Genomic DNA, 20491 nt, shown 5'->3' on the forward strand with positions numbered 1-20491 from the left:
TGCGACGTGCCCACCAGGTGGAACTCCACCTTGCACATGCTGGACAGACTGTGCGAGCAGCAGCAGGCCATAGTGGAGTTTCAGCTGCAGCACGCACGGGTCAGTCGCACTACAGAACAGCACCACTTCACCACCAATGACTGGGCCTCCATGCGAGACCTGTGTGCCCTGTTGCGCTGTTTCGAGTACTCCACCAACATGGCCAGTGGCGATGACACCGTTATCAGCGTTACAATACCACTTCTATGTCTCCTTGAGAAAACACTTAGGGCGATGATGGAAGAGGAGGTGGCCCAGGAGGAGGAGGAGGAGGAGGAGGAAGAGGGGTCATTTTTAGCACTTTCAGGCCAGTCTCTTCGAAGTGACTCAGAGGGAGGTTTTTGGCAACAGCAGAGGCCAGGTACAAATGTGGCCAGCCAGGGCCCACTACTGGAGGACGAGGAGGACGAGGATGAGGAGGAGGTGGAGGAGGATGAGGATGAAGCATGGTCACAGCGGGGTGGCACCCAACGCAGCTCGGGTCCATCACTGGTGCGTGGCTGGGGGGAAAGGCAGGACGATGACGATACGCCTCCCACAGAGGACAGCTTGTCCTTACCCCTGGGCAGCCTGGCACACATGAGCGACTACATGCTGCAGTGCCTGCGCAACGACAGCAGAGTTGCCCACATTTTAACCTGTGCGGACTACTGGGTTGCCACCCTGCTGGATCCACGCTACAAAGACAATGTGCCCACCTTACTTCCTGCACTGGAGCGTGATAGGAAGATGCGCGAGTACAAGCGCACGTTGGTAGACGCGCTACTGAGAGCATTCCCAAATGTCACAGGGGAACAAGTGGAAGCCCAAGGCCAAGGCAGAGGAGGAGCAAGAGGTCGCCAAGGCAGCTGTGTCACGGCCAGCTCCTCTGAGGGCAGGGTTAGCATGGCAGAGATGTGGAAAACTTTTGTCAACACGCCACAGCTAACTGCACCACCACCTGATACGCAACGTGTTAGCAGGAGGCAACATTTCACTAACATGGTGGAACAGTACGTGTGCACACCCCTCCACGTACTGACTGATGGTTCGGCCCCATTCAACTTCTGGGTCTCTAAATTGTCCACGTGGCCAGAGCTAGCCTTTTATGCCTTGGAGGTGCTGGCCTGCCCGGCAGCCAGCGTTTTGTCTGAACGTGTATTCAGCACGGCAGGGGGCGTCATTACAGACAAACGCAGCCGCCTGTCTACAGCCAATGTGGACAAGCTGACGTTCATAAAAATGAACCAGGCATGGATCCCACAGGACCTGTCCGTCCCTTGTCCAGATTAGACATTAACTACCTCCCCATAACCATATATTATTGGACTCCAGGGCACTTCCTCATTCAATCCTATTTTTATTTTCATTTTACCATTATATTGCAAGGCTACCCAAAGTTGAATGAACCTCTCCTCTGCCTGTGTGCTAGGCCTAAATATATGCCAATGGATTGTTGCAGTGGTGGCTGACGTGAAGCCTCATTCTCTGCTATGACATGCAGACTGATTCTCTGGTGACATGAAGCCAGATTGTCTGTTACGGGACCTCTCTCCTCTGCCTGGGTGCTGGGCCTGAATTTATGACAATGGACTGTTGCAGTGGTGGCTGACGTGAAGCCTGATTCTCTGCTATGACATGCAGACTGATTCTCTGCTGACATGAAGCCAGATCCTCTGTTACGGGACCTCTCTCCTCTGCCTGGGTGCTGGGCCTAAATATCTGACAATGGACTGTTGCATTGGTGGCTGACGTGAAGCCTGATTCTCTGCTATGATATGAAGACTGATTCTCTGCTGACATGAAGCCAGATTGTCTGTTACGGGACCTCTCTCCTCTGCCTGTGTGCTAGGCCTAAATATATGCCAATGGATTGTTGCAGTGGTGGCTGACGTGAAGCCTGATTCTCTGCTATGACATGCAGACTAATTCTCTGCTGACATGAAGCCAGATTGTCTGTTACGGGACCTCTCTCCTCTGCCTGGGTGCTGGGCCTAAATTTATGACAATGGACTGTTGCAGTGGTGGTTGACGTGAAGCCTGATTCTCTGCTATGACATGCAGACTGATTCTCTGCTGACATGAAGCCAGATCCTCTGTTACGGGACCTCTCTCCTCTGCCTGGGTGCTGGGCCTAAATTTATGAAAATGGACTGTTGCAGTGGTGGGTGACGTGAAGCCTCATTCTCTGCTATGACATGCAGACTGATTCTCTGCTGACATGAAGCCAGATTGTCTGTTACGGGACCTCTCTCCTCTGCCTGGGTGCTGGGCCTGAATTTATGACAATGGACTGTTGCAGTGGTGGCTGACGTGAAGCCTGATTCTCTGCTATGATATGAAGACTGATTCTCTGCTGACATGAAGCCAGATTGTCTGTTACGGGACCTCTCTCCTCTGCCTGGGTGCCGGGGCCTAAATATCTGAGAATGGACTGTTCCAGTGGTGGGTAACGGGAAGCCAGATTCTCTGCTATGATATGAAGACTGATTCTCTGCTGACATGAAGCCAGATTGTCTGTTACGGGACCTCTCTCCTCTGCCTGGGTGCTGGGCCTAAATTTATGAAAATGGACTCTTACAGTGGTGGGTGACGTGAAGCCTGATTCTCTGCTATGACATGAAGACTGATTCTCTGCTGACATGAAGCCAGATTGTCTGTTACGGGACCTCTCTCCTCTGCCTGGGTGCCGGGGCCTAAATATCTGAGAATGGACTGTTCCAGTGGTGGGTGACGGGAAGCCAGATTCTCTGCTATGGAACCTCTCTCCAATTGATTTTGGTTAATTTTTATTTATTTAATTTTTATTTTAATTAATTTCCCTATCCACATTTGTTTGCAGGGGATTTACCTACATGTTGCTGCCTTTTGCAGCCCTCTAGCCCTTTCCTGGGCTGTTTTACAGCCGTTTTAGTGCCGAAAAGTTCGGGTCCCCATTGACTTCAATGGGGTTCGGGTTCGGGACGAAGTTCGGATCGGGTTCGGATCCCGAACCCGAACATTTCCGGGATGTTCGGCCGAACTTCTCGAACCCGAACATCCAGGTGTTCGCTCAACTCTATTAAAGAGCGAAGAGCTGTGCCTGTGTACCGTGTCTTAGGGCTCATGTACAGGACCGTATGCCCTTCAAGACGGTCAGTGAGCGGGCCATATGTCCCGGAGCAGCATACATCATGCGCACAGCATCATAAGTGACTGAGATACTGTGCGCATCTGGCCGCCCGTGGGACTATTGTCCTGCACTCATATGACCATATGAGTGCAGGACAATAGTCCTGCAGGCAGCCCGATGCACACAGTATCATAGTAACCTATGATGCTGTGCGCTCGAGTGCGCACTATGTATGCCGCTCCTGAACATATGGCCCGCTCACAGACCGTATGTCTTGGAGGGCCAACGGTCTTATGCATGAGCCCTTAGCCTGGGTGGTAGATGCTGTGGCCAGCCCTTTGGTGCTCCAAATAGCTCATTTACATAAATATAAAAATGAATATAGTTTAGCAACTATTAACCCTATAGAAAAAATAAATATATTGTTTTACTCAGCATGATCAACACTACCAGGAAATATACTGGTTTAATAGGGTTGATCATGCTCACAGACGCTCTTTAAAAAGAGTGCATAAGGGGGCGTGGCCAGCTGCCAACATGTGAGCACGCATCTGAGACCTGATTCCCCTTCATAATCCTGCTTAATCCTAGCAACCTGCAGACTCCTACCATTAAGTGGATGGTGTACAAGCACAAGAGGAAACCCCGCAAATAAAGTGCAAACTGCGGCAGAAAAGCTTAAAGAATATGCGAGGCAAGAGGCCCAACATGGCGCCTCTCCATCGTGCCCGGCGGTCACCTGCGGTCAGGCAGCGCAGCAATTGGAAGCTGAGGGCTCAGAGGAGCCAGAGTTCACCCTAAAGACAGCCTACGTCCAGCTAATGTCAGCGATCCCCTCCTGCCAGACATCGCTCAATGGAAAGACAGAGGAGGTGAGGGTGGACCTGGGCCTGCTTCGGCACGATGTTCAGCAGCTTATAGAGATCGTGTTAGGAATACTGAAGACAGGGACTCTGCCCTAGAAGACCTGACAAGGCCCATGGTGGGTAAAGTGCAAGACCTGGAGCACTCTGTAAATCAGTGGCAGCAGAAATGTGATGATTTGGAGAACAGAGCCAGACGGGACCCTGCCACTTTTCTTGAGCTGTAGTTCAAAGCACAGTTCCCAGAAGCGAAATTCTCCACTGCATATGCCATAGAAAGAGCGCACAGGGTTCCCACCAAATTCCCTCCTCCTGGAGCTCCACTGAGGCATCTTCTTGCGAGATTATTAAACTGGAAAGACAGGGATCTCATCCTCAGTCAAGCGAGGAATAAACAAGTAATCAAGCATGAAAAAGCGACCATTTTCTTATTCCTGGATTTCTCAGCTGACCTTCAAAAGAAGAGAGCCACCTTTGTCTCGGTTAAACGATGCCCCCGAGACCCTAACCTACAATATTCCATGGTGTATCCAGCGTGCCTACGAGTAGTGGACGTCGAGAAAACCATCTTCTTCGCTGACCCCAAAGAAGCGGAAGATTGGGTCTCCAGGAAATCGGGACGTTCAGGACCACACTGATAATTTGGAAGCGTATATAGTGCAAGTATTACTGTTGTTCAGTGATCTTTCGATCGACATAATACTCACCTGTCATTGTGCCTTCAGTAGTGGGACTTGATGAGCTGTGTTATTCTCGGTTAGCTTCCTTGCTTGCTGATTTTATTCATTCGGGAGTAATGATATCATTTTTCTTATTTTTCTTCTGCACACTAGGTCACTATTTCTTATTATAAGTTATATGTTGCATATTATGATGTGGGGTGGGAGCAACACCTGCATAGGTATTCCATCTAATTGTACTATGCAGGTCCCTGAGACCTTGGCCCCTATACTAGTTGGACTAGATTCCAACGATCATTTATTCACTTTGTTACTTATGTGTACTAAGTTAGGCTACTTTCACACTAGCGTTCGGGGCGCCGCTTGACAGTTCCGTTTGAAGGCTCTCACAAGCGGCCCCGAACGCATCCGTACGTCCCCAATGCATTCCGAGTGGATGCGGATCCGCTCAGAATGCCTCAGTCTGGCACAGTTTGGCCTCCGCTCAGCAGGCAGACACCCGAACTCTGCTTGCAGCGTTCGGGGTTTCCGCCTGGCCGTTCGGAGCCAAACGGATCCGTCCTGACTTACAATGGAAGTCAATGGGGATGGATCCGTTTGAAGTTGACACAATATGGCTCAATTTCAAACTGATCCGTCCCCCATTGACTTTCAATGTAAAGTCTGGACGGATCCGTCTGACTAACTTTCACACTTAGAATTTTTTCTGAAATATAATGCAGACGGATCCATTCTGAACGGATCCCATCGTCTGCATTATAGGAGCATATCCGTCTGTGCAGACACCAGACGAATCCGCTCCGAACGCAAGTGTGAAAGTAGCCTTATGTACTTTTTGGTTTTGTTCCATCCAGGTGTGGGCTTCTTTCCTAGTAAAAAGAGCAGGAGGGTATCCTATAAGAATAGGGATAGATCGAAAATGGCCTCCATGAAGGGTTTGTCGTGGAATGTTAGGGGACCCCAAGAAAAGAATAGCGGTATTTTCACACATTCGCTCCTTTAACCCACTCATTATTTGCCTGCAAGAGACCCACCTTACGCCGGAGACCGGGTGTAGACTTAAAAAACACTGGGTTCAATACGTAGCTAATGCATATGGCAGCTCACACTCCAGAGGGGTCGCTATACTGGTCCATAGGAGCCTTAGGAGGGAGGTGCATCACTCGGTAATGGTTCTAGAGGGGCAATATATTTTCACTGTGTCCCTTACGTTGTGATTTATGTGTATAATCCGCCGCCTGCCACTACTTCTGTTCTGCAGACTGTGATAGGATTTATAGCACATTATCCCAATGTTAGATTGCTCTGCATTGGCGACTTTAATCTGGTAATGCACGATGAGTTGGACAGATTCCGCGGGGATTCTGGTAGGAATCTTGGCTCTCCTTCTGACACTGCTCTGTCCAGAATAGCTGCAGAGATGGGGTGGCTGGATTTATTGTGGATCAGACATCCGCTTTTACAGGAATACTCATGCTTCACTCCTTCCAGGGGAGCTCTTTCCAGGATTGATTACATTTTAGGGAATGCCTTGGTATATAATGATCTTGATGTGAGATATGGGCCTCAGGGTGCCTTGGAATGGTAGAGCTAAAACTCCCCGATGTTGTTAGACAGGGAAGAAAGATGCGCATACATCCTTTCTGGTTATCTCTTTTCCCCATTACTGATCGGGTTCCAGATCAACTGATGATGTTTCTGGAGGTGCAGGATGTTGAGAAGGATGGACGGACCTGAGAGGTTGCCTCAAATAGTCAATATCCTTCATCAAGTGAGATACGCAGCGCAAAGAGGTGGAACTACACACTAGATGCAAAGAAGCAGAAAAGGCTTTTACAACCTCCCCGACTGAGGTGAACAGGCTAGAATGGCTTAATAGAGGCAGATTATATATGAAACATTTATCAGAAAAAAGCAACCGCAAATCATTCTTTCTCAAACAGCAGGCATTTGAGATGGGCAATTAGGCTGGCAAGCTTCTTGCAAACCTCGAGCACGGCAGTAATATGTCCCCCCAGTTATCAGAATTCGGGGTGCTGTTGGGCTGATACTAGAATCAGTGGATGGTATCCTAGAGTGCTTCAGGAGCTTCTACACAGATCTGTATGACTCTGCTGTAAACTACACAGCGCATGAGCTGGATGGATACCTTCTAGAGGTGCCTCATCCTTAGCTGAGTGATCTGGATAGAGGTGTCTTGGAAGATATTACACTGGAGGAGATTAAACTGGCAATTACGGACCTCCCTGCTGGGAAGGCGCCAGACCCAGATGGCATTCTGATAGACGTATACTCCAGATATGTTGACATACTAGGCCCGCAACTTCACAAATTATATATGACTGTTCAAACCCCTGGGTGCTTGCTGGACTCTCTGTATGACGCCACAATTGTGGTCATCCTAAAGCCCGATAAAAACCTGTTGGAGTGCGGATCATACCGTCCTATCTCTCTTTTGAATCTAGATTATAAAATACTTAATAGAGTTCTGGCTACTTGCCTTAATAGAGTGGTCACTTCGGTAGTGCATAGGGATCAGTCAGGTTTCATGCCGGGCAGATCAACCTCTGATAATATCAGGAAGGCGCAGGTGATTGCACAGATAGGTGCGGCTGAGGGTAACCATTGGGCTCTGGCCTCCCTAGACACTGCAAAAGCCTTTGATTCGATAGAGTGAACTTTTCTGCTTACTGTGTTGAAGAACTTTGGCTTTGGCCCAAAATTCATTAGATGGGTTAAGATATTATACAAACGACCAAAAGCCAACATATTAATAAATGGCCATTGATTCATTCCTACTGAACAGAGGCACGAGTGCCATTTATCCCCTCTGCTATTTGCGGTTGAACACCTAGCCCTTAGAATCAGGCAGGATCAAATATACACGGGAATCACCATGGAATGCAGGGAGGATAAAATTGGGCTTTATGCGGACGATTTGCTTTTATTTATGACCAACCCCGAGGTTGTGCTCCCTAGAGCGATCGAGATTATTGAGCAGTTTGGCAGATTCTCAGGGTTGCACATAAATTGGACCAAGTCCGCTATTATGCCCCTTTGGAATCACACATCTCACTACCACAATCTGCCAGTAGTGGATCGTTTTAAGTATCTAGGAATAATAATTACTAGAGATGTACACATGTAATACACCTTGAACATAGAACCTGTGGAAGCCCTCTTTGCAGACAAATTCAAAACATGGAAATCCCTCCCCCTTTCCATCATAGGTAGACTGAATTTAGTTAAAATGATCCTGCTCCCTAAGGGCCTGCATCTCCTAGCCCACGATTGCGCACCTATATCTAGAGGGTTCTTTGACAGTGTCCATGCTATGATTGCCTCATTTGTATGGGGAAAGGCTAGAAGGAAACTTTCCTTAGCTGTACTCCAAAGACCTAAAATGCAGGGGGGTGCTTCCCTACCAGACTTTTGCCTTTAGTTCTTGGCTGGTCAACTGAAATTCCTGAAGCCTTGGGCGTTGCCAGTTGAATTATCTAATGCTGAATATTTCCTGCAAGTATACTTACATCTGAGCACTCTCTGGCCAGTCCTGGAGAATTCACACTGCCCTCGTAGTCGCCTCCTGCCTCTGTGTAGGCTAGCGCATCAAGTTTGGCAGGCTTCTAAATTGCATTTGTATAAGGATCTACCTGATGTCATCCCGTTGTGTTTTCCCATCTAAAATCGATAGAAGGGGCGGATATGTGGAGGCTTCATGGGGTTGGCAAACTAGAAGACTTGTACGAGGGTGGGCATTTAAGCTCCTTTTTGCAGATCCAGGATAAATTTGGAGTACCCCGTAATATGTTTTACAGATACTTACAATTAAGGCATGCCCTACAGTCCCAGTTCAGACAGGTGGGGAGGGGTATCTCAGGGCCCGAGAGGGATCATTTCTGTGCTGTATACACACACTTGCTTTGCAATTGCATGACAATGAACCTGCTAGACATCGAGAATAGGTGGAAGATGTTCATACCTACTCTGACAGATGATGATTGGAATGAGGCACTTTTGACTCCGACCAGGGTTTCACCCTCTATAAATAATAGATTGATTCAGTTGTTTGTACTGCACAGAAGTTACCTCACTCCAACCAGGTTACATAAGATGGGAAGAAGTCCTCATAACAGGTGTCACATGTGCTCAAACAGATAATGCCGACTTTTGGCATATGTTTTGGGACTGCAGCTATATCCGTCGTTTCTGGACACTGGTCCTTGGGGTGTTGTCTACTATGGTCCCAGCTACGGTTCCTTTATGTCCCAAATTGTGCCTACTGGGAGTCCTGGATGAAGAGTCATGGACCCATAATAATATAATTATTCTAGGGGAAACTTTATTTCTAGCTAGGAAGGCTATAGCGCTTCGGTGGATGGGGGACAGACCACCATCACTAGGTCAGTGGAAGACCTTAGTTAACCACGCAGTGAACATGGAAAATATTGTCCTTTAAGCACAGGAAGTGTCCGCAAAAATTTCAAAAGGTTTGGCGATAGTGGTGTTCTTCCGCGTTAACCTTGCAAAACTCCTACATGTATTCAGTGGCTGATAACCTAAGCTTGGTTTAAGTGTGCTGAGGCCATTCACAGTTGAAAACGTACTGTACTTCCTTCTAGTCCTATACTACATGGTCTATTGTGAGCCAATCTGTATGCCCTGTATTTTATTTTATCTCATGTTTAAATCATGTGATGCTAGTCCCCTGCATGGGAAACCCCTGTGCATTTATTAGGCTACTTTCACACCTGCGTTAGGTGCAGATCCGTCTGTTATCTGCACAGACGGATCCGCACCTATAATGCAAACACTTTTATCCGTTTAGAACGGATCCGTTTGCATTACCATAAACCAAAAAAATATATTTTTATTTTTGTGTTCATGATAATGCAAACGGATCCGTTTTGACTTACACTGAAAGTCAATGGGAGGCGGATCCGTTTTCAACTGCACCATATTGTGTCAGTGAAACCGGATTAGTCCCCATTGACTTACATTGTAAGTCAGGACGGATACGTTTGGCTTTGCATCGTCAGGCGGACATCAAAACACTGCAAGCAGCATTTTGGTGTCCGCCTCCAGAGCGGAATGGAGGCTGAACGGAGGCAAACTGATGCATTCTGAACAGATCCTTATCCATTCAAAATGCATTGGGGCTAAACTGATACGTTTTGGGGCGCTTGTGTGAGCCGTGAAACGGATCTCAAAAGCGGACCCAGAAACGCCAGTGTGTAAGTAGCCTTACTTGATTCACACCTGGAATGTTAATCTTTGATAAAAGGAGTTTAAAAAAAAATATATAAAAAAATTAAATAAAAAGGTAAAACAAAATAAGACAACAATCAATATTTTTTTTAAATATACTCTCCTCTATGGCACTGTTTGTGTAGTTAATGTTACAGACCTAATTTGAAGCAATACATGTGCTTTGAGAGACCTTAAAAAATAATATCATTAATTGCACTTATTTTGTAATGCACTGCAGCATATAGAAGAATGCACATAAAAATTCCTCTTCACTAAGCCACTTAGACCCACCCCCCCCCCCCCCAAAAAAAAACACAACAACAACATCATAAGCACACAAATCTCATAATAGAAAAATTCAAAGAAAAAAAAAATACCAACAGGTATGGTTCTTATGTGTTAGTTTTAAAACAAATTTAGCTTAATAATATAGAGGTAAGAGGTTTGCAAAAAGATCATATAAACAGAACATACCTGACAAAATCATCAAAAGTCCGAAATGCAACCATGCCACCCATTCTCTGACACGGAGGAGTAAATGAAGTATCAAGTAGGACATCACTGACGCTAGCAACATGCACCATCCCATAATGGTTGAGATTGGAAGAAAATGACATTCTGGTGAAATATAGAATAAAGAAAAGAAAATTGGGCATTAAGCAGTGTGCTGCTACTTGTAGTTATGCGCATTGATGCATTGTGTTGCCGCCAAGGTTACGTTCACCTGTGCCATATATAATTTCAAATGTTTTTATTTAAGGCTGACATAAAAGAAAATAACATACTTTTTTTTATAAACAATAGTATTAGGCATTATTATTCATGACCCAGCTTTGATGTTTTCAATATACTCAAATATGACAAAACATCAAAGTTATTTTGTCAACCTTCCGACGTCTGGGGAAGGGGGAGGGATGGGTATGGGAAGAAGTGGTGGGGAACTCTAAATTCTCCGCGAACCGCGGAGCGAACAGAACATAAGCCCATTTTACTCATCTCCTAATTAGTTTATATGAAATCTAAACAAGCACGCGGCACGCAGGGACCCCCCCCCCCATCATGCACCCTGGTTAGATCACATCCCTGATATAGGCGGGTCATTTGATAGAATACATGCCTGGTACCATGAAGTGAGCTGAAAACATTCCAACATTCCTGGATGCATCTCCTAACCTGGGGGGCAAGAGATCTATAAAACTCTCCCAGCATGCGAAAAATTTCTTCACTTAAGTCTCTATTTTGGAAGACTCCTCTATCCAATCCTATATATATATATTTATTTATTAGAGGTGGGAGGACAAATCTGTAGAATACACGAATCCCTCGAATCTTGTTGGATTCGAGGGATTCGTGGACTCGAATCCCAAACTTATTTACTAAATTCGAATCTGACGAATCCATGACAGCGGGGACCAGTGCAGTCCCTGTATTCTAATGCACCGGCCCTGCTCACTGTAGTATAATCTTATGATCTAATCTGCATTGTTAAGATATAATAATCCATCTGTATTACTTACATTACAGCATTAAGTTCTGTAGCAGAGAGGAGGCAGGCCGGGAGAATGCGCCGCCTGCTTCATTCACAAAGTAGGTGGCGCAGGCACGTGACTGTAAAGTTCGGGATCGCACCGAACTTTAGGAATTTTGGACCCCGGACCCGAACATTTCAGTAAAGGTTTGGGGTTCAGCGCTTTTTTGGCGCTTTTTAAAAGGCTGCAGAGCAGCTAATCAACAAGCGGTTAACTGTCTGACCTTAGTAGCAATCACAGCCATGCCTACTAATGGCATGGCTGCGATTGGCCACTGTAGCATGTGACCCAGCCTCTATATAAGCTGGAGTCACATAGCGCTGCACGTCACTCTGCTGTGCTTAGTGTAAGGGAGAGGATGCTGCTGGTGATTTCAGGGAGAGAATTGGAGAGAGTCTTTGCTCAAAATCTGAATCTAACTCAGCAATCTACATACAATGTGTTTTGTGGGTGCAGGGCACAATTTTTTTTATCCTGCCCTGAGCCCAGTGACCAAAAAAAAAAATAACTTTAATAAGTCAGTTAGGTGGGCGGCGGCGGCCATTTTATGCAAGCTCAGTGCACCAGCACTGCATCTGAGCTTTTGGGACATTAAAAATCCAATTTTCTTTTGGCAATTTACAACATCTGGTGCATTTGCAGGCTTAGTCAGTATGCAATTTAAGCTAAAAATACAGCCATCATTTTCTGGGGTTTTAAAAACACATTTTTTGCCAAAAATCACTATTTTCCTGATCTGCAAGTGTTAAATTCAAGTTTAATATATACAGCTTTCATATTCTGTCATCAAAAAAACACTTTTTTGGCAATATACAACATCTGGATTATTCGGTGTGCAATTTAAGCTAGAAATACAGCCATCATTTTCTGGGGTTTTAAAAACAATTTTTTTTTTTACAAAAAACACTATTTTAAGGCCTTGCAGCATCAGCACGTGTGAAATTACAGGGTTATACAGGTCCTTCTCAAAAAATTAGCATATTGTGATAAAGTTCATTATTTTCTGTAATGTACTGATAAACATTAGACTTTCATATATTTTAGATTCATTACACACCAACTGAAGTAGTTCAAGCCTTTTATTGTTTTAATATTGATGATTTTGGCATACAGCTCATGAAAACCCAAAATTCCTATCTCAAAAAATTAGCATATCATGAAAAGGTTCTCTGAACGAGCTATTAACCTAATCATCTGAATCAACTAATTAACTCTAAACACCTGCAAAAGATTCCTGAGGCTTTTAAAAACTCCCAGGCTGGTTCATTACTCCAAACCGCAATCATGGGTAAGACTGCTGACCTGACTGCTGTCCAGAAGGCCATCATTGACACCCTCAAGCAAGAGGGTAAGACACAGAAATAAATTTCTGAACGAATAGGCTGTTCCCAGAGTGCTGTATCAAGGCACCTCAGTGGGAAGTCTGTGGGAAGGAAAAAGTGTGGCAGAAAACGCTGCACAACGAGAAGAGGTGACCGGACCCTGAGGAAGATTGTGGAGAAGGACCGATTCCAGACCTTGGGGGACCTGCGGAAGCAGTGGACTGAGTCTGGAGTAGAAACATCCAGAGCCACCGTGTACAGGCGTGTGCAGGAAATGGGCTACAGGTGCCGCATTCCCCAGGTCAAGCCACTTTTGAACCAGAAACAGCGGCAGAAGCGCCTGACCTGGGCTACAGAGAAGCAGCACTGGACTGTTGCATGTCATTCGGAAATCAAGGTCCCAGAGTCTGGAGGAAGACTGGGGAGAGGGAAATGACAAAATGCCTGAAGTCCAGTGTCAAGTACCCACAGTCAGTGATGGTCTGGGGTGCCATGTCAGCTGCTGGTGTTGGTCCACTGTGTTTTATCAAGGGCAGGGTCAATGCAGCTAGCTATCAGGAGATTTTGGAGCACTTCATGCTTCCATCTGCTGAAAAGCTTTATGGAGATGAAGATTTCATTTTTCAGCACGACCTGGCACCTGCTCACAGTGCCAAATCTACTGGTAAATGGTTTACTGACCATGGTATTACTGTGCTCAATTGGCCTCCCAACTCTCCTGACCTGAACCCCATAGAGAATCTGTGGGATATTGGGAAGAGAAAGTTGAGAGACGCAAGACCCAACACTCTGGATGAGCTTAAGGCCGCTATCGAAGCATCCTGGGCCTCCATAACACCTCAGCAGTGCCACAGGCTGATTGCCTCCATGCCACGCCGCATTGAAGCAGTCATTTCTGCAAAAGGATTCCCGACCAAGTATTGAGTGCATAACTGAACATAATTATTTGAAGGTTGACTTTTTTTGTATTAAAAACACTATTCTTTTATTGGTCGGATGAAATATGCTAATTTTTTGAGATAGGAAATTTGGGTTTTCATGAGCTCTATGCCAAAATCATCAATATTAAAACAATAAAAGGCTTGAACTACTTCAGTTGGTGTGTAATGAATCTAAAATATATGAAAGTCTAATGTTTATCAGTACATTACAGAAAATAATGAACTTTATCACAATATGCTAATTTTTTGAGAAGGACCTGTATACTGCTGTCAAATTCAGTTATTAAACACCCGTTTGGGCAAAAAAAAAAAAAAATTTGTTGGCAGCCTTTACTGCAGATTTCATTGTGAGATACACTCTTTAAACATTTGGGTTATATTCAGATATTTGAAATACTGCTATTTGGTGCACAAATCTTTAATTAAGGCCTACTGTGGGTCAGGCCGTGTGAGATACACCCTGTATATACAGGGCTTATATTCTTTTATTAATAAAACACCCTTTTTGGGGCAAAATACACAATATTTCAGGCCTTGCAGCATCTTGACGTTTGAAATTCCAGGGTTATATACTGCTGCCATATTGAGTTATTAAACAAACACCCGTTTGGGCAAAAAAAGTTTGCTGCATATGCCATTGTGAGATATATGAAATATCGCCATTTGGTGCACAAATCTTGAATTGAGGCCTACTGTGGGTCAGGCCATGTGAGATACACCCTTTAAATATAGGGGTTTGATTCAGGTATTTGACATACAGGCATTTTGGGCAAACAAATCTTTCATTGAGGCCTACTGTGGGTCAGGCCGTGTGAGATACACCCTTTACATACTGTCGTTATATTCTACTATTAATTAAACACCCGTTTAGGGCAAGATCCTAAATTCGAGAAATATGAGGAGAGCGTCAAATAAGGGACGTGGCCCAGGTCATGGTGCTGCCGGTGGAGCTCCTGTTGCAGGGAGAGGAGGTGGTCGATCTGTGCCAGCTACAAGTGAAAACCCTGCCTCAGGTGGGAGTAGGCGACAGAACCTGCAGCGGTATTTGGTCGGGTCTAATGCGGCTCTACAAATGGTGAGGCCTGAACAAGTACAGGCGATAGTAGATTGGGTTGCTGACAGTGGATCCAGTTCCTTCACATTGTCTCCAACCCAGTCTCCTGCTAAAAGACCACAGTTGGCACCTGCAGCCGATGTCCATCAGTCTTTTACCTCACCCCCTTGCAAATCAGCCAAGCAGTCTGAGCCCCAAGTCATGCAGCAGTCTCTTCTGCTTTTTGATGACTTTGTTATCAGGGTTTCCCAGGGCCATCCAACTAGCCCTGCCCCAGAAGTGGAAGAGATTGAGTGCACCGATGCCCAACCACTTATCTTTCAAGATGAGCACACGGGAAGACCATCGCAGCACGTCTCGGATGATGACGAAACACAGGTGACAACTGCTAGGGCATTCGAAAGTGTGCAGACCGACAAGGAAGGCAGTGGTGAAGACTGGGTCTAAGATGATGTGGAGGACGATGAGGTCCTCGACTCCACATGGATTAAGGTCATGTGAGTGACCTATGTAGTTCGGAGGAAGAGGCAGTGGTCACACAGAGCCACCAGCACAGCGGAAGAGGGAGCAGAGTGCAAAAGCGGAGCGGCCGTCCTCTAGACAGTACGCCTGCTACTGCTCACCGCAGCAAGGGACCGAGCACACCAAAGCCAGCTCCAAGGAGTTCCCTGGCGTGACAGATCTTCATACAATGTGCTGACGACAAGAGACGAGTGGTTTGCATGCTGTGCAATCAGAGCCTGAAGCGAGGCATAAATGTTCTCAACCTGAGCACAACCTGCATGACAAGACATTTAAGTGCAAAGCACGAGCTGCAGTGGAGTAAACACCTCAAAAACCAAGAAAGGTCTCTGGCTCCTCCTGCTTCCTCTTGTGCTGCAGTCTCGGCCTCTTCATCCACCTCTGGAGTGACATTGCCACCTGCCACCCCGCAAACAGAGGATCTGCCAGCAACACCAACACCTGGGTCACCAAGTATCTCTACAATGTCCCACGGAAGTGTTCAGCTCTCTCAGCCGCCACTACTATTCCAGGAGAGCCATCTCTTCCCTGCACAACTAAGTAGGGGACAAAATCACGTGTGCACTGCGTAACGCCATCTGTGGCAAGGTGCACCTGACTACGGATACGTGGACCAGTAAGCACGGTCAGGGACTTTATATCTCCATAACATCACACTGGGTAAATGCAGTGGCGGCTGGGCCTGAGGCGGATAGCACTTTGGCGCATGTCCTTCCACCACAGAGGATTGCAGGGTGCTTCAGTTTGCCTCCTGTTGCTTCCTCCTCCTACTCTGCTTCCTCCTCCTACTCTGCTTCCTCATCCTCTACCAGCTCCTCATCCGGTCAGCGCAACACCTTCACTACCAACTTCAGCACAGTCAGGGGTAAACGACAGCAGGCAGTTTTAAAACGTATCTGTTTAGGGGACAAACCCCACACCGCGCAGGAGCTATGGCGGGCCTTGAACAATAGACCAATGAGTGGTTTGTGCCAGTCAGCCTCAAGCCCGGCCTGGTGGTGTGTGATAATTGGTGAAATCTCGTAGCAGCTCTGGGACTAGCCGGTTTGACGCACATCCCTTGCCTGGTGCCATGTGCTGAATTTGGTGGTTCAGAGATTCCTTAAAAATTACCCCGTTATGTGAGAGCTGCTGCTTAAAGTGAGGGCCGTCTGTGCGCGCTTTAGGCATTCTCACCCTGATGCTGCTCGCCTGGCAGCGCTGCAGCGTAACTTCGGCTTTCCCGCTCATCGCCTCATATGCGACGTGCCCACAAGGTGGAACTCCACCTTGCACATGCTGGTCAGACTGTGCAAGCAGCAGCAGGCAATACTGGAGTTTCAGCTGGAGTACGCACGGGTGAGTCGCTCGGCGGAACAGCACCACCAATGACTGGGCCTCCATGCGAGACCTGTGTTCCTTGTTGTGCTGTTTCGAGTACTACACCAACATGGCCAGTGCCGATAACGCCGTTCTCAAAGTTACTATCCCACTTTTATTTCTCCTTGAAAAAACGCTCCTGGCGATGATGGAAGAGGATGTGGCACAGGAGGCGGAAGAGGGATCATTTCGTAGGGTTTCCGGCCAGTCATTCCCAAGTGGCTCCGAGGGTGGGTTCCTGCACCCACAAACCCAATGTACACAGTTGTCCAGCCAGGGCACAGTTCTGGAGGATGACGAGGTGGAGGATGAGGAGATGGAGGAGGAGGAACCATGTTCACAGCAGGGTGGCACCCAGACCAGCACATAGCCATCACTGGTGGATACAGAGGACACAGACGATACACCTCATGCTGAATCGTCTCCGCAACGACCGCCGAGTTGCCCACATGCTAACTTGTGCTGATTACTGGGTGGCCACGCTGCTGGATCCCCATTACAAGGACAACGTACCGTCCTTAATTCCCTCACTGGAGCGTGATCGTAAGATGCACGAGTACAAGCGCACGCTGGTAGATGCGCCGCTAGTGGCATTCCCATCTGACAGCGGGGGCACAGTGGAAGCACAAGGCGAAAGCAGAGGACGAGGAAGAGGTCGCCAACGCAGCTAGGGCACCGCCAGCACCTAAGAAGGCAGGGTTAGCATGGCCGAAATGTGGAAAAGCTTTGTCAGCACGCCACAACAACCACCACCACCAGCTGATATGGAATGTCTTAGCAGGAGGCAGCATTTCACCAACATGGTGGAGCGGTATGTGTGCACATGCCTACAAGTACTGAATGACAGGTCTGCCCCCTTCAACTTCTGGGTCTCCAAATTGGGCACATGGCCTGAGCTTGCCCTTAACGCTTTGGAGGTGCTGTCCTGCCATGCAGCCAGTGTGATATCTGAACGTGTGTTTAGCACGGCAGGGAGCGTCATCACAGACAAGCGCAGCCGCCTGTCCACAGCTAATGTGGACAAGCTCACGTTCATTAAAATGAACCAGGCATGGATCCCTCAGGACTTGTCCGTACCTTGTGCAGAATAGACATGCAACACTAACCAGCCATTGTTATACTGCAACGCAATTGCTCATTCTTGTATTTTGGATATTTCACACTCTTTTAGAGTGTACCCAAATTTTAAAAAATAAAATTAAAACCAAAAACCTGTGTTGGCTACCTCGTCCTCCTCCACCGCTGCTTCCACCTACACCGCTACGTCCACCTACACCTCTACGTCCACCGCCTTCTCAAACTCCTACTCCATATGGAACTCCACCTCATAAATCAAATTTTTATTTATTTATTTGTACGTATTTTATATCATTTCACTACTTTGTCATTTACATTTTCTGGTGAAATTCACCAATTCTTGGGCGTATAGTACCACTGCTATACCTAGTAGACAGGTGAAAAAAAAAAAATGTCAGTTACATTTTCAGTTGAAATTCAACAATTTTTGGGTGTCAACTACCACTGCTATACCTAGTAGACAGGTTAAACAAGAAAAACATTTGTTTGTTACATTTTCTGGTGAAATTCACCAATTTTTAGGTGTGACGTACCACTGCTATACCTAGTAGACCGGTAAGAAAAAAAAAAAAAAAAAATATATATATATATATATATATATATATATAAATATAATTGTCAGTTACATTGTATGGTGAAATTCTACAATTTTTGGGTGCGAAGTACCACGGGGATTTTGGGTCTCCAAATTGGGCACATGGCCTGAGCTTGCCCTTTACGCCTTGGAGGTGCTGGCCTGCCCTGCAGCCAGTGTATTGTCTGAACGTGTGTTTAGCACGACTGGAGGGTTATTTTTCCCAATGGGGTGTACCCTAATTTAATTTTTTTTAATAAATTTTAAACCAAAAAGCAGTGTACGCTACCTCATCCTCCACGGCCACTTCCACGTACACCGCCAAATCCACCGCCTACTCAACATCCTACTCCATATGGACCTGCCCTCCTAGATCAAGATTATTATTATTTTTTTTTACGTATTTTATGTTATTTAAAGTAATTTCCCTATCCACATTTGTTTGCAGAGCACTTGCCATACTCTCAACCACATTTTGATGCCATTGCAGCCCTCTAGCACTTTCCATGACATTTTTACAGCCATTTTAGTGCTCAAAAGTTCGGGTCCCCATTGACTTCAATGGGGTTCGGGTTTGGGGTCAAGTTCGGGTCCCGAACTCAAACTTTTTTGTTAAGTTCAGCCGAACCCATCGAACCCAAGCATCCAGGTGTCCACTCAACTCTAATTATTATATCTCAACAATGCAGGTTAGATCATAAAATTATACTACAGTGAGCGGGGCCGATGCATTTGAATACAGGGACTGCAGCGGTCCCCGCTGTTATTCCTAATCCGGATGCCGGCCCCCAGTCCCTGTATTGGGGGTCATTCACACTGCAGGGACACTTATGGGGGGGATCTGTGGATGGCACATAGCATAAGATGCTATATAAGTGTCATCCACAGATCCCTCGCCATCACAGTGCCATCCAGAGATCCCCGATCACAGTGCCATCCAGAGATCCCCGATCACAGTGCCATCCACAGATTCCCCCATAAGAGTGCCATCCAAAGATCCCTCCATAACAGTGCCATCCACAGATTCCCCCTCATAACAGTGTCATCCACAGATTCCCCCTCATAGCAGTGTCATCCACAGATTCCCCCTCATAGCAGTGTCATCCACAGATTCCCCCTCATAGCAGTGTCATCCACAGATTCCCCCTCATAGCAGTGTCATCCACAGATTCCCCCTCATAGCAGTGTCATCCACAGATTCCCCCTCATAGCAGTGTCATCCACAGATTCCCCCTCATAGCAGTGTCATCCACAGATTCCCCCCGCAAGTATTTGGATCACTTTGTTTCTTACACCGTTCACACAATTCTTATGTACAGGATTCGTAGGATTCAAGAATCTTTTCGGATTTGAAAAAAATTGGATTCGTCCCACCTTTAATACACATATATATATATATATATATAGATCCATAAAAGAAGTTTCAGGCAGCACTCCTGTCGTTTTACTCAGCCGTAGCTGTGTGGTGCCGGCGGTGGTCCCTCGATTCGAGACGTAAAACAATGAAGAAAATCCGCAGCACTCCTTGAAGTGTAGAAAAAATGTGTAGTTTTATTCACACATGTCAAATAAGACAACGTTTCGGTTCTCTCACAGAACCTTTTTCAAGTCAAGTGAACATGCGTGCCAGTGAGCCGCGGCAGTGATCCACGCCAAGTCATAGATCTCTTCCGCCATTTTACTCTAGGGCAATCGTTTGGGCATTGTCTTGCGCCTTTAACTCCTTCTGTTCCTTCTTACCTCTTACCAACCAGCAAAGGTACAGGCTTGAACCATATTTTCAAAAAGAGCATAGAATATTCTATCATGAATTCGTCATGTAACATCCATTGGGTCCACCCCATACATTATAATGAATACACACAGAAGTTAGATCAGTGAAAGGGCATTATCCAACCATCCCTCCTGTCACCCTAAATTCGACATTTAACCCTTTGGGTTTCAGAGTATCTAACCGAAAAATCCATCTAAGCTCAGTTTTCTTTAAGATGGTTAAGATGTGATTAGTCTCTATCTAGGCACAGAGAGAGAAGGAATGAATTGTAACATGCCCTAAATATGGGAGTGCACTGATTTTGTATTGGCTGATGACTAATTGACTACAATGTGATGATGTATTTATACTAGCACTTATGCACTTTATGTTCACTTGACTTGAAAAAGGTTCTGTGAGAGAACCGAAACGTTGTC

General features: G+C 46.2%; 1 protein-coding gene across 3 annotated transcripts in view; it reads right to left on the reverse strand.

The window, feature by feature from the left end:
• ACACA (acetyl-CoA carboxylase alpha) overlaps nucleotides 1-20491 on the reverse strand; it is a 932629-nt gene that overhangs the window by 533811 nt on the left and 378327 nt on the right. For all 3 annotated transcript variants that reach the window (XM_044288111.1, XM_044288112.1, XM_044288113.1), the window contains exon 30: nucleotides 10398-10541. In XM_044288111.1, coding sequence (XP_044144046.1) covers nucleotides 10398-10541 — 144 coding nt within the window. The remainder of the gene's footprint in view (nucleotides 1-10397; nucleotides 10542-20491) is intronic.

The sequence above is a fragment of the Bufo gargarizans genome, chromosome 3 (assembly GCF_014858855.1).
Source record: "Bufo gargarizans isolate SCDJY-AF-19 chromosome 3, ASM1485885v1, whole genome shotgun sequence".
NCBI classification, from domain to species: Eukaryota; Metazoa; Chordata; class Amphibia; order Anura; family Bufonidae; genus Bufo; species Bufo gargarizans.